The sequence below is a fragment of the Cibotium barometz genome, chromosome 9 (genome assembly GCF_041138505.1).
Source record: "Cibotium barometz isolate CiBa-2024 chromosome 9, ASM4113850v1, whole genome shotgun sequence".
Lineage (NCBI taxonomy): Eukaryota > Viridiplantae > Streptophyta > Polypodiopsida > Cyatheales > Cibotiaceae > Cibotium > Cibotium barometz.
The window spans coordinates 49,741,254-49,764,806 of record NC_141054.1 but is presented as its reverse complement, the minus strand read 5'-3'; the positions used below and the strand labels follow the sequence as shown (position 1 = coordinate 49,764,806).

Below are 23,553 nucleotides of genomic sequence, written 5' to 3'. Positions count from 1 at the left end.
TCATAACTTTTACATATGACATTCGTTTTCAACATTTTGTAGCTAGGAGGATGGACCAGCTTAAGGGGGCTTAAGGCCTCAAATCTAACGGTAGTAATAGCTTTACGTCTGCATTCTTCTCATAGTGTCATAGCACCGGTATATGTAACAAGCTCAAGAGGCAAGAAATGGGCAAGCAAGCGAAGCATTCTTCTCATAGTATCATAGAACCAGTATGTGTAACAAGGTCAAGAGGCAAGCAAATGAAGTAATACACTAGAAAGAGTAACTCCATGTACTTCCCTTTATTTAAAAGAATGTTTGCACGTTGTTGCTAGTCAAGGACATTAACAATATGCACAGTTAGAGGGGCTAAGCAAAGTTTGGGAGCTTTACACAAAGCTTGATCAAATCTAAACTCAATCACAAAGCTTAATCAAATCTAAACTCAATCAAATCTAAACTCAATCAAATCTAAACTTAATCAAATCTAAACTCAATCACAAAGTTAAGCACTAAGCTGAAAATCAAAGTAGAACCAATGCTCTTACTGACACAAGTACTAAACTTGATTAGCCATGCTAATGAGACCAAACATAGCGGACTCTTCCTCACATCAAGATTGATCCCTGCACCACCACTAAGAATGTTGCTAATATGAGCAGCAACATTAGTATTTTCATCTTTTCCCACCCTATAAATCTTTTTCTTGAGAAAAGCTTGTGCAACAACATTGCTTCATTTGAGCTTTTATCACTTGAAGAATTTGGCTTTCATTCAACCCATTTATGATGAAAGAGAGTTGCTTCTTATCAAGACAAGTCCATTTTGCAACTATCTCATGATCCCTAGTACTACTTGGTTCCTTTTTGTCCCACATATCCCCTATCAATTAAGGCAGTCTCCATTTTAATGCTCCAAGTGTAGAACTTGGAGCATTAATTTTTTGTGACTTATCAAAGTACCCTCCCATATTGGTATAGCCATGGTGCACACACAAGAAAAGGAAACCCTTTATAGAGGAGGGTTGTACAAGGAGATATAATGCAGTTAACTGATATATCGAGTCTATGAATACTCCCCACTCAAAACATCCTTCACCATATAGATGTAGGTTGTTGCTCAAATAATTCGAAAACCCAAGTATCTTTGCCTGATGTGAGTATAGTGCCTCTTCTTTCTGCAATTTTGCTGGATTTATATTTTTAATCAGATGTTTGATTAGATGAGACTTTATTGAGTCCATGGACTTTGCTTTACTCAAACACCTTCATACCACATAATAGTGTCCTTTATAATTGAGGATAGTCCTTTATAATTGAGGACATACATACAATAGAGCTTTAGCTTTCAGTGAGAGTATTAGTAGCACACTGAGACATTTATAAACCACAAAGATCTATGGCTTGAAGTAAAACCTTACATAAAGGTTATTTCTAAGACCTTTATTTCTTACAAAAAAAGAAAGTTATTGAAAGGAGCATAACTTTATTCCACACCAAAAATAGCAAATAAATGTGCACAAAGATTATTTCTAAGACCTTTATTTCTTTCTTTCTTTTTTTAAAGTAATGCCAACTTTATTCCACACCAAAAGATGGCAAATAAAATGCGTTAATTTCTTCAACGCACTGGTTGGGATGATGCTGGTACCGTGTACGCATATGCAAAGCTTGGGAGCTTTGCATAAAGCTTAAGAGAATCCCAACTTAATCACAAAGTTAAGCATTATGCTGAAAATGAAAGTAGAACCAATGCTCTTTACTAACACAAGTACTAAACTTAATTAGCCATACTAATGAGACGAAGTAGAGTGGAAGGTTGCCTCAAGCATAGTTGGAAAGACTTAATGAGCAACTTAGTCACCAATTTATCAGCACAAGATTAAGAATCCTAATCAACCCATGTAATGAGCAATGCTAGAGCTAAATCTTCCACCAAAAGGATCACTAAGAATGTATTACCACAAAGGTGCAACAAAACGAATAGCTCTCAAGTACAATGTGATGCACAAAGAGCTTGGTGGTTCTTATATAATGTGAGGATAAGATGGCACCTAGAGGAAACCTCCACAAGCTCCACCATATGCTCCCCTATCTCCTGATCCAAAGTGATCATGTGTTATCTCCATAGACCATTATTGGTGGGTGAACCAACTCTACGGGTCCATTGTTGACAAACTACCAGCTCAACTCTAATGGCTACCACCAACAATTCCATAATGTTCCATCATGATCAGGAGTTATATTGGGATAACAATTTTTCTATGTAACTTTTCTTATAACTATCTTGGAGGGGGGCAACAAGTACTACCCCATTGAGCCTATGTATGGAAAAGAGAGAAAAAGGGTATAGGAAAAAGAGAGGGGTGTAAGTCTAGACACTAAAGTATGGCATTAAATTGGTTCTTTTGCTAAATGAATGTAATGGGGGTCGTCTGGCTTGCTTATGTATTAATGAGTCAATAGACTGAGCCACTTGGCTGTTTTCTAGGATACTTATACTTATGAACTCTAGTTTTTTTGGAATTTTTTTGATCCATGGCATGCCAATGTTTCTTCCCGCTTCTACCTCTCATCTTGTCAGCAATTTGAATGCTATCTAGACTCTAGTCCAGCCCCTAGGATTCTGATTGAGATGGCTCCTACATACTGGTGTAGTGCTAGTCACCACCTCATTGCATTCTGTGCAACTGGAGAGCACAATTGCAAGACGCCGGCTAGGTGGTCTTGAACCACTAAAGTGTCAGGTTTCACTAGATGATGAAACTTTTAGCACTGTGCTAGGAAAAGTAGTGCCAAGAGAGAGGAAGCACATAAACAAGAAAGTTGGTAGTGTTAGCATGCATGAGCTGCATGGATTTCGAGTGGATAGATAGTATTGTCAAGAATCTCATTCAGCCAGAAGATGTGGCACATTGATTGCCAGGAAGGTTGCTATAGAGCAATCTAACCTTGTGTACGAGTGCATACTCTTTGTGGATGCATATCCAACCTCATAAATCAATGACTATCCAACTCACTTGCTTGCCATTCAACTAGCAAGTCACTAGTAATTAGTTGATTATGTAGAGTCTAAAACTCTTTACTTATCTAGGCTCACCTTGGTCAAGGCATCATCCCTCGTTGCATGTGGTTTGAGGATTTCACCTCCTTATCATTCAACTAGCAAGTCACCAGCATTTAGTTGATCCTGTAGAGTTTAAAACTATTTACTTGTCTAGTGGTTTTGGATATTGGGCTCATCCTGGTCAAGGCATGATCCAATGTGGTTTGAGGATTTTTGTGTCTTCTTTCCCCTTCTGAGCAAAATTTCTATCTGCTTTGGTATAGAAACCAAAGAGGGGCTAGAAGCTCTTGAAGCTTCTTGGGAGTAGTGTGATTAGGATCTGTAACACAAGAGTGGGTTTGTAGTATTGTTAGAAGTCATAGCATAAGCTTGGGTAGGTAGCATTCATGGAGGCTGCATGGAAGATGGTAGTGTCCTTTCTGGCTAATCCATAAACTATTTCTCATCAACTCTTTCCTTCAATCTCTTATCAGTAAGTTTCTTGGAATCTGGACAGAGCGATCATACTATAATAAGAATTGATTTATTTCCTACCAATTGTAAGGTAAGGGAATAGAGGTATTCATAAGGGTATGGACGAATTGTTGTTTGCAAAAACTCTGCCATCATGCAGAAGAAATCTTCTTGAAAATCCAATGAGTTGTTCCCCTTCTTCCATATTTACTTCCATATCAACCTTTTTCGATCTGAGCTCCTTTATCTGTTTGCAAAGCTCTAGAATTGCTTTTCCACGAACAGGTCCACTCCCAACCAAAACTTTTAGATTATCTTTCTACTCCGTTGATTGCTTCTTCTCATTAGAGAGCTCCTCTATTTATCTTCATATTATTTAAGCTATAAGTGAAAAGAGCTCCTCTATTTATCTTCATATTATTTAAGCTATAAGTGAAAAGAGCTATTCTTATCTTTTGAAATCTATAAATCCTTTTATAGGACTAGAGCATTCTCTCTTAAAGAAGAAAAATCTAAGTTCACCAAAGGATCAGTGTGATGGTGGCCAGGATCAACTTCTGTTTGTCACCGCGATCCACCACTTCCTTTAGGGGACATTTTTATACTGTCGTCTCAATTTTTATTCTCGAGAATGGTCCTATTTTTACAAATTAGCCACTTGGCCTTATAGCTGATTCTCAAAAGGATTTAATTGGGATCTGCTTATAAGAGTTTTCTCCTTTTCTACCATTTCAGAATCCGTAGTTTGTAGATCTCTACCATCATTCTTCAGTTGGGTAGGTCACCACTTTTGGATGAGGGAGTAGCTGCTCTGTACACACACACAGACACACATAGAAACACACAGTCATATCAAGCTTAGAGAGTGAGAGAGACACTAGAAGCGATAGCTGGGTCGTCAAAGCATGCATAGGTGGTACCACTTTTCTCCTTTTTGGAAGGCTTTCACAAGGAGTTATTCAAGGTGTAAAAGAGGCATTTTGAAAGGAGTGAAAATGTTTAGTTCAAAAAATTTCATGATTAAACATTGTGGTGGTGGTGGGACACGTGCCACTCCACTCTCTCACGCCCTCTCGTGCCACTCCACTCTCTCACTCTATCGTGTGCTTTACTGTAGTTGAACTTTCCTCTTCTTCCTCCTCCTCCTCCTCCTCCTCCTCCTCCTCCTCCTCCTCCTCCTCTCTCTCTCTCTCTCTCTCTCAGGGAAGCAGAAAAGCACTTCCATACACTCACCCGAAAGAAAAAGAGGGCATACATTAGAGTGGCAAGATGCCATTGAATTTGCCAAAAATCCAAGAGGTGCATGGAGGGGCACCAAAGGGAAAGCAAAGGATATCATGGGAGACTTCATGGAGGAAGAAATGCTCAAGTATGTCAAGCAATTATATATGCACCCACATGCCCCACCTATGGTCACAAATGCAGTCCACCTTAATAGCCCAGATTTTTTCTCACTAGAGGTTGTGAATGAAGCTTGAAGAAAATGGCTAACGGGAAGGCCGCTGACACATTACACCTCAAGGCTGAGCTACTCAAGTGGACAAAAGAGTATACAAGAGAATGTATTGCTCTTCTATTGAATGATGCAATTGTCAACAGTTTCCCACCAGAATGGCAAGAGAATTGGATAAAGCCTATCTATAAAGGGGGAGATAAGAACCAACTCACCAGCTACAGAACCACTATGGTTGGATCCACTATGGCCAAGCTATTTAGTACAATTGTTGAGAGCAAACTCAGTTTATGGGCAGAAATGAATGAGAAGAGAGCCATTGGACAAGCCGGGTTCCGGAGAGACCATAACACAGTAGATCACTTGGTCACAATACGGGTTCTGATGGAGGAGAGCCGTTTACAAGGAAAACCCCTCCTTTGTTGCTTTGTTGATTTTAAGAAAGCATTTGACACCGTGCCAAGGAATAGCCTATGGGAGAGAATGGTGCACTTAGGGGTGCCAAATGACCTAAGGGTGGCAGTCTATAAACTCTATGAGAAGGTGGTCTGTCAACTCAAAGGCACAAATGGAATGTCAACCACTTTTTACAGCAATATGGGTGTCAAACAGGGCTGCCCTCTGTCACCAACTTTGTTTGGCCTATGTATTGATAGATTGGAAGAGTTGGTCAGGAAAACAGTGCCTGCTGAACTGAAAGATAACCCTCAAATTTTTGGATACACTATATTACTGCTACTACATGCAGATGATGTAGTATTTTTTTCATACACAGCAGAAAACATGCAGCGGATGATGCACATGCTCCATGAGTTTTGTAAGGAAAGTGGCCTAGCAGTCAATGTCACCAAAACTAAAATGATGGTAGTGAAAACAATTCAGCCTACCAAATATCCATGCATTCTGTATAATGGACAGCAAATTGAGATGGTGCAGTCATTCAAGTATCTGGGAGTTGATGTCCCGGCAAATCACAGGTGGAATCAGTGTGTACAAAGAAGGATTGATGCTGGGTGGGGGAAATATTACCACTTTGAGAATGATTGCAGCAGCAGTAACACCAAGAGATGGCACATTAGGCGCATATTATTCGATGCATATGTCTTACAAACGGTGCTCTATGGAGTTGAGGTATGGGGTGGTAGTATCTCTCCATCAACATGGAATGACATTGAGAAAATGCAAAAGGCATTCCTTAGAAGACACTTGGGAGTCAAAATTACCACTCCTTACTCTATATTACTCCTTGAAACAGGTAGCAGACCCATTGAGATAAGAGCACTTGAAAGGGTTTTTAAGTACATAAGGAAGGTCAAATCCATGAAGGTAGAGAGACTACCGAGGAAAGCATGGGAAGCAAGTAAGAGACCACAAAAGACAAACAAAAGTAAGATGTTATCATCAGGATGGATGCATGACATCAAGGGCTGGTTCCAAAGATGGGGTGTAGCCTCGTACCTAGATACATCACTAGACAAAGTAGACGAGATAGCATTCCACCAAGCATTATTGGAAGCACTACATTGCCAATGGCAATCAGTAGAAAAAAGGGCTAAATATGAATACTACTGTTCGCACATTAATCCAAACCACTGGGTCACATACTCGCAAGAAGAGGATAATGCTCAGAAATACATAAGCACACCCATTCCTGTTAATGCCAGGCGAGGTCTTGCGCTCATCCGCACCCGGTCACACACTCTCGAGATTGAGAGAGGAGCATGGAGCGGTGTCTCGAGAGAGAAAAGATTATGCCGGCTATGTAGTCTGGGAGCAGTGGAGACAGAGGAGCATGTTCTTTTAACATGCCCACAATATCAGCACATTAGGAGAGATTTAGGCACCACTTTAGAAGGATACACCGACTTAGTGAATTTTCTCTCGCATGGCCAACTTGCTGCCCTTGGCATATACTTCATCAAAATTCTCAAGCACCGTGACTACCTTGTAACGCAATTGGCCACACACTAGTTCCCTCCCATGAAAGGAGGAGGCTTTGTTTACAGCTTTTGTACTTACTTCGTGGGGGTCCCATGGGCCGTTTTTTTCGGCCTCCCGAGGACGATAATATATTCTTCTTCTTCTTCTTCTTCTTCTTCTCTCTCTCTCTCTCTCTCTCTCTCTCTCTCTCTCTCTCTCTCTCTCTCTACGCCGCCTGCTCATGAAGCTTGAAGAAGAGAGATATCCTTCCTGACAGCACAACCATGGTTGCAGCTGCTGCTGCTGCTGCTGATGTGTAGAGGCCTGTCCACGATTCCCATCCCTATACCTTGAGCTCCTCCTAGCCCCTTGCACCCTTCATGGTTCACCCAGAGCTTTTGCATGAGTGTCGGCTACTTTACCAGAAGGTATACCAGTGGATTCCTCCAAACAATGAAATCACAAAAAATTTTGCAAAGTGCCAAAAATGATCCAGATGGCCACAAAATTGCATGGGCTCTTTTTGGCGAGAATGTGTTGAAGACTGTGCAGGGCCAAATGGGTGGTCTAAAAAGGAAGTTGGACAATTGGAGGAAAGCAAATGGGCCATTAAGAGCTTATTCCACTACTAGGAGCTCAATGTCAAAGCAGTCAGAAGGCAAGCCTCCTCCATTCATGGAGGAAGTGAAAGAGAATAAGATCAAAGCAACTCCTATGAAACATATAGGGCTGGCGTGTAACCAGTTAACCCACATGTCAACCATTCATAGAACATGAGAAACATCAGGTATCATATACCCAAAACCAATCACTGCAACTCACTTATCCACTGATATCCCTAAATCATACATGTTTTTGGACAACCTATCAAAATATTCAAAGCTTCACAGATTCAGAACAATTGGACATTCATTCTAACCAATGTCAAAGACACATCATGCTATAGCTATAAGTGTGGAACTTCTAATCTATGATGTCACAAAATTGAAGAAGTTTTGTCCTGCTAGAAGATAGCTATACAAATTTGCACTTAGCTAGTTGATGAAAGGCATGTTGTTATATATATTTTCTTTAACCTCAGGTGATAGCCTGAATAGATTTTCCTCTCCTACTATGGGCTCCATATGAAAGTTGATGGCCTGCACACTAGGTGTGCGTACATGAGAACAGGAGGTTCGTTGACAAACAGCTCCCATAGATCATCGTGGACTCTCTCATAGTAGTATCCTGTAACTACTAGCGATCTGGCCCTAGCGATCTGGCAGCAAGAATATTGCCCCAATTATCCGGCATCTCCATGGGTATTCTTTCCTTTTCCACAGAGCACTTAATAATGTAAAAGTTTTCACCTTGCTTTCCATTGTTTGACACATTAATAGCAAAGTTGTCTCCCACACACAATGTGTCACTTAGGGCATCTAGGTGACCAGCATACATGGGGGCATCAACACCCTCTTCATCACTGGAGCTGTCATCTGATCCTTCACCATCACCCATGGGGACAATAGTAAGATACTCCCAACTGTCTACATATGCCTTATTCTTGCATCTTCTCCATTTTCCCTACATACATGGATCACAAAATCAAGAGAGCCTCCTACATCTCAAGGCATATTTATTTGTAGTTGAATATCCATTAACGGAATGCATAGAGCGTGAACATCCTACATGCTTGCATTCCCACTTATTATCTATGTGTACTTCATCCGCTTCGATCTCCCAAAAGACTCTGTTCACCTCACTGCCACAAAACCTAGCCCTTAGAAAGTTCACGACATCAGCTGCATACTCAAAAGTTCATCCATTTGGTTTCAGTTGTTCATGTGTAAGCTCTCTCTTAATGACAGCTCCAGCTCCATCGTGTTCTCCTTTCCCATGGTTTGAAGCTAGAAAGCTCCATAACATTTCTATACCAATTAGGCTAAAGTGCCTAGCAACAAAGTGGAAAGGGCGCTTGGCTTTGAACTGGGCTGCACATCCATCGGACCACACCCAATGACATTTTAGTGCAAGACCCCGATGTTTAAGCCACTGGTGATGTAAGAGAAAGAAATGTTGCACAAAGAGGGTGTCATATGTCTTGTCATCTTAAAGATAGAAATGGAGAGTTTTCCTAACATCACACCTGAATCATCGCATCATCCCTCTCGTTGCATGTGGTTTGAGGATTTCACCTCCTTATCATTCAACTAGCAAGTCACCAGCATTTAGTTGATCCTGTAGAGTTTAAAACTATTTACTTGTCTAGTGGTTTTGGATATTGGGCTCATCCTGGTCAAGGCATGATCCAATGTGGTTTGAGGATTTTCGTGTCTTCTTTCCCCTTCTGAGCAAAATTTCTATCTGCTTTGATATAGAAACCAAAGAGGGGCTAGAAGCTCTTGAAGCTTCTTGGGAGTAGTGTGATTAGGATCTGTAACACAAGAGTGGGTTTGTAGTATTGTTAGAAGTCATAGCATAAGCTTGGGTAGGTAGCATTCATGGAGGCTGCATGGAAGATGGTAGTGTCCTTTTTGGCTAGTCCATAAACTATTTCTCATCAACTCTTTCCTTCAATCTCTGATCAGTAAGTTTCTTGGAATCTGGACAGAGCGATCATACTATAATAAGAATTGATTTATTTCCTACCAATTGTAAGGTAAGGGAATAGAGGTATTCATAAGGGTATGGACGAATTGTTGTTTGCAAAAACTCCGCCATCATGCAGAAGAAATCTTCTTGAAAATCCAATGAGTTGTTCCCCTTCTTCCATATTTACTTCCATATCAACCTTTTCCGATCTGAGCTCCTTTATCTGTTTGCAAAGCTCTAGAATTGCTTTTCCACGAACAGGTCCACTCCCAACCAAAACTTTTAGATTATCTTTCTACTCCGTTGATTGCTTCTTCTCATTAGAGAGCTCCTCTATTTATCTTCATATTATTTAAGCTATAAGTGAAAAGAGCTCCTCTATTTATCTTCATATTATTTAAGCTATAAGTGAAAAGAGCTATTCTTATCTTTTGAAATCTATAAATCCTTTTATAGGACTAGAGCATTCTCTCTTAAAGAAGAAAAATCTAAGTTCACCAAAGGATCAGTGTGATGGTGGCCAGGATCAACTTCTGTTTGTCACCGCGATCCACCACTTCCTTTAGGGGACATTTTTATGCTGTCGTCTCAATTTTTATTCTCGAGAATGGTCCTATTTTTACAAATTAGCCACTTGGCCTTATAGCTGATTCTCAAAAGGATTTAATTGGGATCTGCTTATAGGAGTTTTCTCCTTTTCTACCATTTCAGAATCCGCAGTTTGTAGATCTCTACCATCATTCTTCAGTTGGGTAGGTCACCACTTTTGGATGAGGGAGTAGCTGCTCTGTACACACACACAGACACACACAGAAACACACAGTCATATCAAGCTTAGAGAGTGAGAGAGACACTAGAAGCGATAGCTGGGTCGTCAAAGCATGCATAGGTGGTACCACTTTTCTCCTTTTTGGAAGGCTTTCACAAGGAGTTATTCAAGGTGTAAAAGAGGCATTTTGAAAGGAGTGAAAATGTTTAGTTCAAAAAACTTCATGATTAAACATTGTGGTGGTGGTGGGACACGTGCCACTCCACTCTCTCACGCCCTCAAAAAGAACAAAACTAAAGGAGCTCTCTAAAAATCTTAGTAAAAAGGAGGAGAGGGCTATATGAGAGAAAGATATTACAATAGATATCAAGCGTAAATACAACGATAAAATGTAAAAGGTTTGTTGGTGAAACTATTAATATTTTTTAAGTTGATTAGAATATTTTGGTTGTGTAAAGGCCTTTGACCATAATAAGTTCAAAGATTTGCCTTAAACTTTTTCCTAGAAAGGGACTTTGTAAAGCCATATGCCATATTGGACTAGTAGGCACATACTTCAAGGCAATCTCCCCTGCATGGAGCCTGTTCCTAACATAATGATAATGCATCTCAATGTGCTTTGTATGCACATGAAAAACCAAATCCTGCACGACTACTACTGCGCTCTTATTGTTAGTGAAAATGGTGGTAGAAGATGGGTGTCTAACACCAAGATTTGCCCAATAGACGGCAGAGCCATACACACTCCACAGTAGCTGTGAATGCTACCCTGTACTGAGATTCACAACTTGAAGTGGCCACCGTAGGCTACTTCTTGTTGAGCCATGAAATACATGAACTATCAAAAAGGAAACAGCCAATGGTGGACACCCTAGTGTCATAACATCCTGCCCAATCACGGTCAGTGTAGGCGGACAACCATAAAGAAGACGGATTGCTATAAAACAAAGCAAATTCTTGAGTGCCTTGAAGATAATAAAAGACACATTTCACTGCTTGCCAATGTCAAGTGCCGGGGCAATGCATAAATCTACTAAACTATGACACTACATATTGAATATCCAAAGGGGTGTTGCATAGATATATAAGGCATCTGACAGTTTGCTGGTAGGTGGCAACATCAAAAGGCTCGGAAGAATCATCAAGAGACAAGTGGATGCCTGATTCCACAAGAGTAGAAACAAGTTTGCAATCTGTCATTTGGAACCGTTCTAAGAGTTGTTGAATGTATCTTCTATGAGATAACATGATGCCTCCCTCAACTAGTATAAACTGGATACCCAAGTAGTATTGTAATAGCCCCATGTCAGAAACATTAAATGCATGTTGTAAGTCAACTATAAAAGCTAAAATGTGCCCCTCATCAAGGCTAGTCAACGAGAAAATGATCCACACAAAGGTTCAGGATTATGAGTTGATCCCCTTTTTTGCAAACATAGAGGGTACTCTCAGTCATACTATTATGAAATAGACAAGAGAGCAAGTATATATGAATTTTTTGATACCAAGCACATGGAGCCTGTTTCATGCCATAGGGTGTTGTACGCAATCTGCATATCTTATGCCTTGCATGTTTCTAAACAAAGCCAAGAGGCTGAGATACATAAACCTCTTCCTGCAAATCACCATTCAGAAAAGTAGTTTTGACATCCAACTGATGTACCTTCTAACCTTTATGTGCAGCCAATTCAAGTAGGCGCAAAAGTCTCATCATAGTCAATGCCTTCTTGTTGGGCATACCCTTTGGCGACTATATGAGCCTTGGTCTTAGGACTAAGCATTCCTCGTTTCTATTCAACATTCTTTCTCTTAGGTTTAAGCTTTCATTAGGCATCTTTCCCTTGTCTTTAGATTTAGTACTATCCTCTTCATTGTGTAGCTTTGGCCTTCTTGGGTTGAGGAGGTTGTGCAAACTTTTTTGGTTTTTATTTCAAGGCACTCTCCTCTTTTGCAGGCTTTTTGCTTTTTGCTTGCACCTTGGCTTGCAGACGTGTGAACACATTTAGTGGAACTGTGGACAAACATCCATTCTACACACTTAAGATATTGAGTGTTGGGTATTGCAAGGTAGTTAGAACAAACCATCTCCTCTTAGTCATTCTATGAACATGTGATTGATATCACATCATTCACACATGGGTTGTGTTGTTCTGAGGAGTTATTTCATAGAATTTTATGATCCCATGTTTCTCATTATTTATGAATTCTCCTAGAAGGATCTAGATTGGGATGCTTTTCTAAATTTGGGTGATGGTAGCTTACTTTACGCATACGTGGGTGATTCCATACATGTGTGAGAGTATGGGTTGCATCATCTTGATTTTATGAGTTTCGTATGGTTACTTGTATTTTTAATCAATTAATTTATTGATTGATTGGCATAGTTGATGCAAGACAGATCCTTGGGTTGGATAATGGAGGCGACGCGCATCATTTATTTCATTTTGGGAGATGTACACATTTATATGGTTTAAGGTTTACACCTATTTTTGAACAGTTTCGCTTGCACGTCCAATAAAGCAAGTTTTTTTTTATTGAAGTTGACATCTTTGTAAAAGTGGGCACTATTTTGAGCCTCAAAAGTTATTTCAAGCGATATGATTAAAATACACCAAGAGGAAGTGTGGGCTCACTCTTATGTGGGAGCAAATTGGACCTAATCTTGTGTTATGTACGAATTTCATTCTATGCTATGTTGATTATTACATTAAAATTTACTATTGGGGAATTTTCCTTCAAAAGCCAAGATTAATTGCTTGAAGCCAATGAATAACCAGAAGACAAAGAAGCTTTGGAATTCAAGGGAAGGTAATCTTTTAATTACAATTTGCAAGGGAATTCAAAGGTTCAAAAAAAGAAAGCTTACTATTACCCACTGGAAACCCTAATCCCATAAATCTTTAGCTCTACAAGGTAACCAAAGGTGGAAAACCATTTTTGAAAACCACCCGAAACCCAAAGGTGGTTTTTTTCCAAAACTTTCTCTCTTGTAAATCAACGACCACAAGTGAAATTTTATCAACCCATAGGCTTTACAACCACCCTTTTTCTTTTTTTTTAGCTGAAGTTCACTCCTTCGTCTTCTTAACGGCGATGCGCCCCTCTTTTCCTAAATTACCTTGCTAAATTCTTCATGCATAGGCGGCCGGTGGTTTTCTTTCTTACTATTTAAGACTTTAAAGTTTAAAGCTTAACTTAAAGCTTTTAAATGAGCCACGAAGCTTATTATTCTCAGCCCGATAGATCTTTTTTTTTTTTACAGCTCCTGCAAAATTATTTTCTCCCTCTTCAGTAATTTTGAGAAAATTCCATAGTACTTTTTGGTTCCCAAAATCCATATTTTTATCCAAAATTACCATTTTAAGCCTAAAAGTACTCTAAAATTATTATAAAATTTTCTAAAATGTTTATACATTTTCTTATGCTTTTGCAAGCAATTGATAGGTTTTTAGCCGCTTAACCAAGCCATATCAAGCCTCTTCATTTCAAATCAATGGATTCGAGTGCCAATTTCAATCAATCTACCAACTATGACACCACCAATGAAGATGCTAATGTTTGAGATAGCGGATTTTCTATTTCTCCACTTCCACAATTAACTTTTGAAGATTGTATTCAACATCTCAAGCAACTACTCCAAGATGATCGATAAAGATGCCTCGTCCCCTCGAGCGCAACGTCTTGTTGGTAATGAAGTCTCTTCCTCTTTCTGAAGATACATGCATTGCTAAGATCATCAAGGCTTCTTTCGATGCTCAATAAACGAAAAAGGACAGTAAGATTAGCCATCATACTTTTTCTTTTATCAAATTTGATGGAAAAAAGGATGCTTGTCTTATGCTTTCATGGTTAAGTCAACTGGTTAATTACTTTCAAAAGAGACTTTTTTAGAACGAGAAAAGATAAAATGTGATGTCAACCATGCATCATTATGGTGGAATTTTCTTTGTAATATCCGTGACAAACCCACTACTTAGGTGGAATTCCAATGCAAAGTGAAGGCCAGCTTTTTGCCACCCCAATTTAGTATCAAAGCTCGTCGCATCATGGGACACTCTAAATGTGTCCGACTGCAAGATGATACCCCAATACACTGAGAAGTTTTAACAAACTCTACTTCAACTCTGCATGCTTGAAAAAGTTATTGAAGATATGATTCAATGTTGTTATGAATCTGGACTCAAAGAAACTATTCAAGTGGAGGTAAACATATTCAAGCCTACTTGACTTGATGATACAATTTCTTTAGCTCATGATGCAAAACATAAAAGAGGTTTACACAAGTCTCCTCGTTAATTCAATACATTTTTTTTAAACAATCGACAAACCTCAGGCTTTAACAACAATCAACTCATTATGGTGATCCTATTGTATCACATTCTTTTAATGGTTTTAATGCAAATAGGAAGCCTTGGTAGCACCTAGTAATGCACACACAAATTCCAATCAAAATGTGAAGCTAGTAATGATCAAAGCAATGTAACTCATCCCAAGCCTATTAGTCATAACACTAATATTGCTAAGAAACCTTTCCGTATGTGCTACAAGTATAACCAACCAGAACACCTTGCTTCTCAATGTTGGAAGACCTCTAAACAACCAGTTTGCTCGACTTCACAACATCCAAGAGGTACCTGACGAAGATGGTGACTAAGCTCCAAATTGGTACAAAGATATACTACATATAACGATGGTAATCTTGACCAAAGCGATGTGCCAACAAGTAACCCTATTTTAGTTTATTCATTGCTTAAAATGAAGGGTAAAATTAATGGTCATAATATTACTGTGTTGCTTAATGATGGTAGTACACAATTTTATTTCTGAGCGTGTAGTTAAGAAATTGCAACTAGAGACACACCCATCACTTTATAATATTAAATATGCATTCTAAGGTACACGTTATAATGGCACTAAGAAAATTAGACAATTGGAAATTGCCATTGGCCCTTATAAAGAGAAAAGAAATTTCTTAATTACACCTCTGCACACTAGTGATATCATCTTAGGCATGAATTTTCATCATCAATTTAATCCTCAAATTGATTATGACACATATACACATGAACTCTATCCATTGTTATCACACACTCAGGAAAAACATGCATTAAGGAAACGAGAAAAAGTTAACATGATTTATGTGAACGAAATTGAAGCCACTGAGCATAAATTGTGATATAGTCAACAACCTTTTCTGGATCAATTCAAAGATTCTTTTATAGATGGCCGGACCACCTACCTCTCGCCCAAAAGATCATTCAATTGAGATTCTCCCTGATTAGTCAACCACCTCATAAGACCCCGTATAGACAAAATCAAATTAAAAAAAAAATATTAACACTAAATTGAAGAACTCTTAGACCGTGGCCTCATACAGCCTAGTAGTTTCCCTTTTGGTGCCCCAATACTCTTAGTCTAGAAAAAGAATAATACCTATCGCATGTGCATCGACTATAGAGCATTGAATAAGATAACTGTTAAAAATAGGTATCCTATTCCTCCTATTAATGATTTGTTAGATAAACTTCATGGTGCATGTGTGTTTAGTAAGATTGATTTGAAATATGGATATCATCAAGTTTTATGCATACTTCAGATGTTTACAAGATTGCTTTTCGCACTTAATTAGGTTACGATGAATTTTTTATTATGCCTTTCGATCTTACCAATGCACCTGCAACATTTAGTAGAATGATGACCTACATTTTCTTGAACACCAACATTTCATGATTGTGTTCTTTGATGACATTCTTGTTTTCAGTGAAAATGAAAGAGCACAAACAACATTTAGGATTTGTCTTTAAACTTCTGAAAGAAAACTAATTGTTTGCTAATTCTTAGAAAAGCTCTTTATTGCCAATGGAGACACAGCCTAGCGCGGTAAAGTGTTGAGGTGATGGGTTAAAAACCTACTAGCTGTTTTGACGGCGGCATGAAAAAGTATACACGCACACACGAGCACAAAGATCCCAAAAAAAAAACCTCGTTTTTCTTCCAAAAGAAAATATTTAGGTCACATTGTCTCAGCTAAGGGTATTAAAGTAGATCCCAAGAAGGTTGAGACTATTAAGACTTGGCCTACTCCAAAGAATGTTACTAAAGTTCGTTCTTTTCTAGATCTTTGCAGTTATTATAGAAAATTTATTTGTAATTTTTCTTTGATTGCTTTACCTTTGACTATGCTTCTTAGAAAGCAGACTATTTTCCATTAGGGTGAACGCCAACAAAAATCCTTTGACATGCTAAAACATGCCCCAGTCCTTCAATTGCCTAATTTTTCTTTACCTTTCTTCCTTGTCATCACTGATAAGCTTCAAGAGATTACCTTAGCAAGCCACAACTGTCATTGGGGGATCTTTCCAATGGTCAAACTTGTACCCCTCAAGATCTCCAAGCTCCACACCTCCTTGGGAAGCAATTTTCGTCACCTTCTCCCACGAGCGTTATCAAATCATCACATTGGACTACGATCTCGTCCCTCCGCTCACCTTAGAACACTCATACAAGCTCAATAGCATGCATTAGAGAAGAAGATTAGAGAGAGGATTAGCACAAGAGCAAGACTCAATTGCACAATGAGAGAGCCTTGCATTATGAGAGAAGGTGACTTATATACAAGGCCATAAGTGTTCAACACTTAAGGGAATTCATTCTAGCTTATTGCCACACGCTCTTGGAGCGGAATTTCAATAAGCATTTCATCGAACCATTTTCAAGCACCCATCCAAGTTTGTACATTTGGACATCGTTGCTTCATAGAGTGATCATACATACTTTTAGTGTCTCCGTCTTTGCTATTTGATGTAGAATTATTGTGGTAACTCCTATTGTGGCCGGCCGAGCACGCCTAAGACTCGTAAGTGGCCTACTGCTTGTATAATGCTTCATTCTAGCTTGTTGTTGCCACGCTCTTGGAGCAAGATTGCCATAAGTATTCCATCGGCGAACCATTTCCAAACGCTTGTCCAAGTTGTAGATTTGGACACCGTTGCTTTGCATAGATTGATCATACATTCTTTTGGTGTCTCCATCTTTGCTATTTAATGTAGAATTATTGTGGCAACTCTTGTTAACCCTGCTCGCTTTTTGGGAGAGAGGGAAGCAATTCTTCTGCTCCAAAAATGGCTCCAAAATAGCACCCGAGAGTGGAGGAGGTAACACCAAAAGCCAATATGCACTGAGAGAGAAGCTTGGGTAAGAATTAAAAGCTCAACCAAGGAGAGAGAAAGTGAGCATGTTTTTCAACCAAGGAGAGGGAAGAGAAGCATCCGGTTAATCAAATAGGGGAGGAGTGTACTAGCTTCCCATAGATTGAGGAGGGCAAGAGGTGAGGTGAGGAGCATCCCTCCCATACTAGGATGAAGTAAGGATGACACATGGCTGAGAATGGATAAGCAGGACTCTTAAGCAAACCTCTTAAGCTATCCCCTTAAGCAAGCCCCTTATTAATATGGTCTAAATAGCCAAGGTAATGGATTGATTTTCTTTGATAAATTCCTAATTCACCTCCCCTAGCTCAAAATCAAGGATTTATCACCATGACTCCCTATAATGCTCTCTGCTTAAAAATTTCTAGCTCCTAGCAAAAACTTCTTCTCCAATATTTTCATTATAATTACTCTGTAAATTTAGAAAATAACTAAAATTATCTATTTTTTATCTCAAAATGAAGAATTATTATCATGACTCCCTATAACGCTCAGCTTGAGAATTTTTCTAACTTGTTCTTTAGTAAAAATTCTCAAATCCAATATTTTCTACATAATTATCTTGCAAAAATTAAAAATAACTGATATTATCTATTTTCAAGAGGGAGAGACCTTACACCAAGGTTGGCCCTTTTTGTGGCTCCTAGCCTCTAGGCATCCCATATGGAGCCTTACTTATGGCTAGCCAAAGCCTAATTCTTCTACAATGTATCTATCCTAAGATGACCTAAATGCTCAGTTCTCCAAGTGAATTAAATGGCACACACTGACACATAAGACTTCAGATTGTGACCTACGTGGCTCATGCCTCACATGTCCTTCGACTAGGGCTAACAATGGGGTTATGGCATAAGACAAATAAATCTTTAAAAAGTTCTACTAATGTACAAATGTTACAAATGTATCACTGATGATCAGCCAGTGTGTCAATAAATGCATGGGTGCATGCGACTAAAAGATCACATAGAGAGATCCGAAAGCGATACTGCGGAAGTAGTTTTTCTAGGGAGCGACGAGATTCCACTACTAGCTCGCTAGGACCTGCAGTTGTGGAGTGACAGGAGTGTCCAGGACATTCTGCAGATCCTTTAAGGTTTGTAGGAAGGCATGATCTACAGGTGTAAGGTGCGGCATAGTGACCGGTAATGGTGCAGCAGGGAAAGGAACTTCTTGTCGCTCGTGAACCTGCCGGAACCCCGGCACCTAGAGCATTCTTGAGCTCTGTGCCCACACCTGGCATATGGCACACCACAAACCCTTCTTAGCATCTTGCTGGAATCTCAGTTCCTCTATCTCCCTCCTCCATTGTGCCAGGGTACTCGCCCAGCCACCACCTCCCTTTTGAGCTGGGGGCAACAGTCATCCATGGTGGCAGCTGAAGAGCTAGCTCAATCATGAGTCACACATTTTCGAGCTGAGAGGCTAGCTCCTGAAATTACATCAAGGTGCAGGCAGGTTTCTAACTTCCCCAAATTTCTGCTGGGTGGATCAAGGTAGTGTCTGTGTGACCCACTTGCATACCATGAATCACTGGGAGACTAGCCACCAACACTGTGGTCCTTGTCATCATCTCAGCTGCAGTTTCTCCAAGCCTTAGTTGTAAGGTGCTTAGCTCTTGAAGGATACGATTCTCATAGTTGCCTGGTCAGAAGGTGCGGAGGAAGGAATCCCACGAAGCGACCCAGTCACAGCAAAGTGGTTCACCGGAAATTGGCTGAATCATTTATCTCAGAGCCTTCTAGGGCGGATGGGAAGAACACCAAACTGACATAGGCCTCGGCTCCCACACTTGGCCAAGAAGTGCCTCATATGATCATCGGCGTCTTCTACGGCCGAACCTTTGAATGAGGGAAGTTTGACATTGAGCCGCCCCAGCACTACGGAGAGGTGTTTCGGACCAGAAGGCATTGGCCTTACCTCCGGCATTGTCCCCAAGAGTGGCATTACCAAGATTAGCGAGTCGCGACACCAGGTGGACCAGTTGCCATGGATAAGGGTGGTGGGGGTGTACACAGAGGAACAATGATTTAAGGGGCTTCTGCTTGGGCTACCATGAGAAAGTGTTTGGGGCATGCAGAGGCCTCAAAGTACTCCCTACCTTCCAGACTAGCTCAACACGCAATCACAGTGACACAGACACAACCTGTGTCTTGGGACTCTTGGTACTTTGCGAGTGTCCCACCCAGCATACCAAATTTTTAGCATACTTTCGAAGACTTGGTTGCCCAAGCACGCTACAGTGGAACACTAAGTGTTACGAGAGTTCTCCTCTGGGCAGGTTAGCACTAGTCTCACACGACAAATAAAGGGAACATTTTACAAAGTTAACTACATTGAGAACATTAAAATGTTTCATTAGTAGAGTATTACAATGGCAAGCAAGAAGCACCCATGCAGTCCCGGATCTAGCCATAAGTACACAAGGGCCCTTGGCCTTTGGTGTTCAGCCGTGGGTATCACCCATTATCGGAATACCACTGTAAGCGGCATTTAATGTAGATGTACTAGTGGTGCGGGGTATCCAATGTGACTTCTTTGGTACCCGGGTGGTTGACGCAGGAGGTCAGTCAGAACAAGCAAGTTGAATACAATTCAAGAACCCATGAAACAGGCAGTATGTATCCATGAGACTTGCCCAGTCTAGAACACACCTTGCAAAGAGTGTGCTGCATACAGTGGTGTGCAGGACCTGAAAAGATGTTGATCAAGGGCCAAGCATATAAAGATAAACAAGCCAGTGCAGCATTTGGCACCAACGTCGTGTGCATGTGTGTTTTATCGGATCCAAGGGGTTATGCTTCTGCTATAATATAAACACTATGTTATAGCACTTGAAATCCAATCATAATGACAGCACAGTACCCAACCAATACCCATGCTTACCTACAATTACCCATGCCCACAGCTTAGTACCCAACCATTACCCACCATGCTAATGTTCCTAGTCAAGAAGGACAAGCCACATGCATACCATAAAAAATTAGCCACTTGTTGTTGGATGTGAAATGAAATCCTTTCCCACAAGGTTTTTCTCCAAAATATCATAAATTTGCATCAGCACCTCAAAATGACACAAAACCTTCTCCTTAGAAATATCTTCAGCGTATTTTCTCTGGAGTGCCTTAGCCTCCTTCCGTCTGTTTAACAAGCATAAACCTTTTGTCATAGTATCGATACAGTCAGCAGTCGGCTGCAGATCAGCTCTCTTACAATCCTCAAAAACTTTCAAAGCCATGTCAGGTTTCTGATTCCAAAAGTAGACTTTTATCATCGCTGTGTACATGTCCACATCAGGTTTCATGTACACAACAGCATCAGGTCTCCTGTACACATCAGCAAGCTGTCCAAATAATAAGCGTGCAGTATCTAGCCCTCCTGCCAAGCCAAAGCACTCAATCAGCATCACATAGACCTTGGAAGTAGGCCGCAACCCTGACTGCTGCATGTGATCAAAATACTCTTTGGCTTTGAGACAACAGCCTTGCTTCACGAGTGCATGAATTACATTGGCATATGCCTCCACATTAGGTTCCAAGCCAAAGTCTTTGAGCCTGTGAAAGGTTTCCATGGCTTTATCAGAGTTTCTCATCATGCCATAAGCTTTAATAGCAGCACTAACTATGTGGACGGACAGAGGTATGCCCTCTTCTTTTGCTTTGCTTAACAGCTGCTCCACAGCTAGCATATCCCGATTCACAGCAAGTATGGCTATCATTCTAGAGATTACCGGAGCTGTGTGCGTGAAGTCCGGCTGAACCTGTACCCAGTTGAAAAACTTCCAAGCAGCATCCGCCTTCCTGATGCGGCAAAGAACCTTATAAACCAGCTGGCTTGTCCACCTCACTTGTGCGGCCCCTATACATGACTCAGTATCAGCTTTCCATCTTCTGAGAGCATGGGCAAGTGCAGATACATTAACACAAGAATCGTGATCTTTATTTGACCAGATATCATTTTTGCAATACACAGCTTCGATGTGCTCATGCTCACCGTCACATATCTCGCTGCCATTCTCATCTTCATCACCATAGAAAGGACCAACTGATGCACACATGTGAGTCCTCTCCTCAATTGTGAGCTCCGGCCAAAAGCATTGGCCAACTATCTCTGATTCCATTGACTTTCCTGACTTCACCATAGCTTGCATGAAAGCCAGCACTTGGCGAGTAGGCTTGACACTGACCTCTGTGATCTGCATGCATAGATGCCTCACCTGTTCCTGGTTATGAGCTGAAGCCGATTGTGAGATGAGGATTGCAAACATGAGAGCTGTCTGCCTGACCTTCAAAAAGGGCAACTTTCTGAAAAGCTCAACTCCAGCATCCAGTTTCCCAGCCGAAGCAAGGTGTTTGATAAGGATCGTGTAAGTGCAAACAGTTAAGGCATAGCCTGTATGCACTGTCTGATGATATATCAATATCAATTCACGGTAACGTCTCCAGCTGCCTAGTAAGTCGATCATGGTGTTGCACAGCCCAACCCCGGGTCTATGTTTCTGCCCTCTCATTTGATTCCACACTACAAGTGCCCCATCTAGATTGTTTGCTTTAGCATACCATCTAATCAGGTTATGGAAATAGATCGAATCCTGCCCGGATGTGCTGCACCGATAGTTCTCAATGACTGCTGACATATCATCACTTCGGCCACACTCTCTGAGCATGCCAATCATGGCATCATATGTGTGGAAAGTGTGGGAAAAAGCCTGCTCATCTTTGAGCCAATAAAACAGGCTCATACACGTTGTAGGTGGTATGCCACCACTTCTGAGTACCTGGCTGACAATCTCAACATCAAAGGCCACATTCAGGTTCTTTAACTTCTCTTGGGCATCGGAGCTCCAAACCATGTCTTTAAGCACACCATGGATTCTTCTGACAGTATACAACCTTTCAAAGAACTGGTTCAAATCAGAGCTCCAGTATTTGGCTTCTGAGTTGGAGACCTCATAAGGAGTGGTGTGTACAGGTGATATGCTCACACTCTTTGTTGAAGAGAAAAACCTTAAACAAAGAGTTGGCTTACGCAAGGGTTTGCACGAATGCTCCAAAACAGTGTGTAGAGACTTACATGCGAAGAGGAAGCACCTGAGCTTTTGCCCTAAACTTGTAGAAACCATGGAAATGCTCCTCATAAAGCTTTGATATCATCTTCGACCTTAGCAGCAACGAGAGTCCATATTTCCAAGAAGCTTCGCGGGGGACAAACTGAATTGAATCTGTTGATATCCATGTAAAGCTTGCATGCCCTTAGCCGCTCTCCCCACCCCCTCTCTCTCTCTCTCTGTCTCTGTCTCTGTCAGCCATGGCATAAGCATATGCATTTTCCCGTTTTGAAATTTTGAACTGTGCTTGGGAGTTATGACAAAAAGTAACCAAAGGGTTGAAAATTTCACTTATATATTGAGAGAAATCTTGAATGGCAAGTAAGAGTGGCTTCACGAGCTGAAGGCCAATCACTATTCATGTCAAGCAACAAAGAATTGGAACACATTGGCCATGTTCAAAACAAGCTCCATAGATACAAACTAAGCTCAATAACTCTACCTCTTCATGTATTGCTCCAAATTCTCACCTCTTCTCTTGTCAACTTCTACAATCTTCTACTCTTTTCATATATCTCTCTCTCTCTAACCTAAAAGTGGAAAGCTCTCAAAGTCGTTTTACAAATCGCAAGAGGAAAGTAGATCTACACATTCAAGTTAATGCAGATATACTACACGTAGGGGTGCACACAACACATGCACCCTTCAAGTTGATGAAGATATACTACACGTAGGGGTGCATACAACAAATGCAACACTGATGAAACAACAGCTTATTCCTATCAAAGATATGGAAAAAAAGAATATTGTAGAAGGAAGATCCACTACATCATGCATATCATCCTTGATGAGGTATGTTGGTGATGGTGAGCGTAGGCTATCAGGATATTACCAGTGTCTGATGCAGTGATGTATCAAGAGCTCTAGTGTGGCAATTTACATGATTGTTTATACAATACACAACAACATATGCAACTAATGTAAGGTAGGTTTAGGGCATCTCTCAACAAGCACTATCAGAAGAGTAATTGGCTACTCAAAGTTAGAAGAAGATGCGAATGATCTTACTAACAAAGAGAAAGAACTG

At 40.4% G+C, this 23,553-nt stretch overlaps 1 protein-coding gene across 1 annotated transcript; it reads right to left on the bottom strand.

The window, feature by feature from the left end:
• Positions 1-19,883: 19,883 nt before the first annotated feature.
• Positions 19,884-22,866, bottom strand: LOC147635663 (pentatricopeptide repeat-containing protein At5g66631-like). The gene has a single exon (XM_086802223.1). It carries the CDS (start codon positions 22,554-22,556, stop codon positions 20,403-20,405), a length of 2,154 nt encoding a protein of 717 aa, XP_086658349.1. The 5' UTR covers positions 22,557-22,866; the 3' UTR covers positions 19,884-20,402.
• Positions 22,867-23,553: the final 687 nt, after the last annotated feature.

Excerpts from the sequence above, each read along its gene's own strand:
- LOC147635663 (XM_086802223.1), bottom strand. The coding sequence starts at position 22,556 with ATGAGGAGCATTTCCATGGTTTCTACAAGTTTAGGGCAAAAGCTCAGG.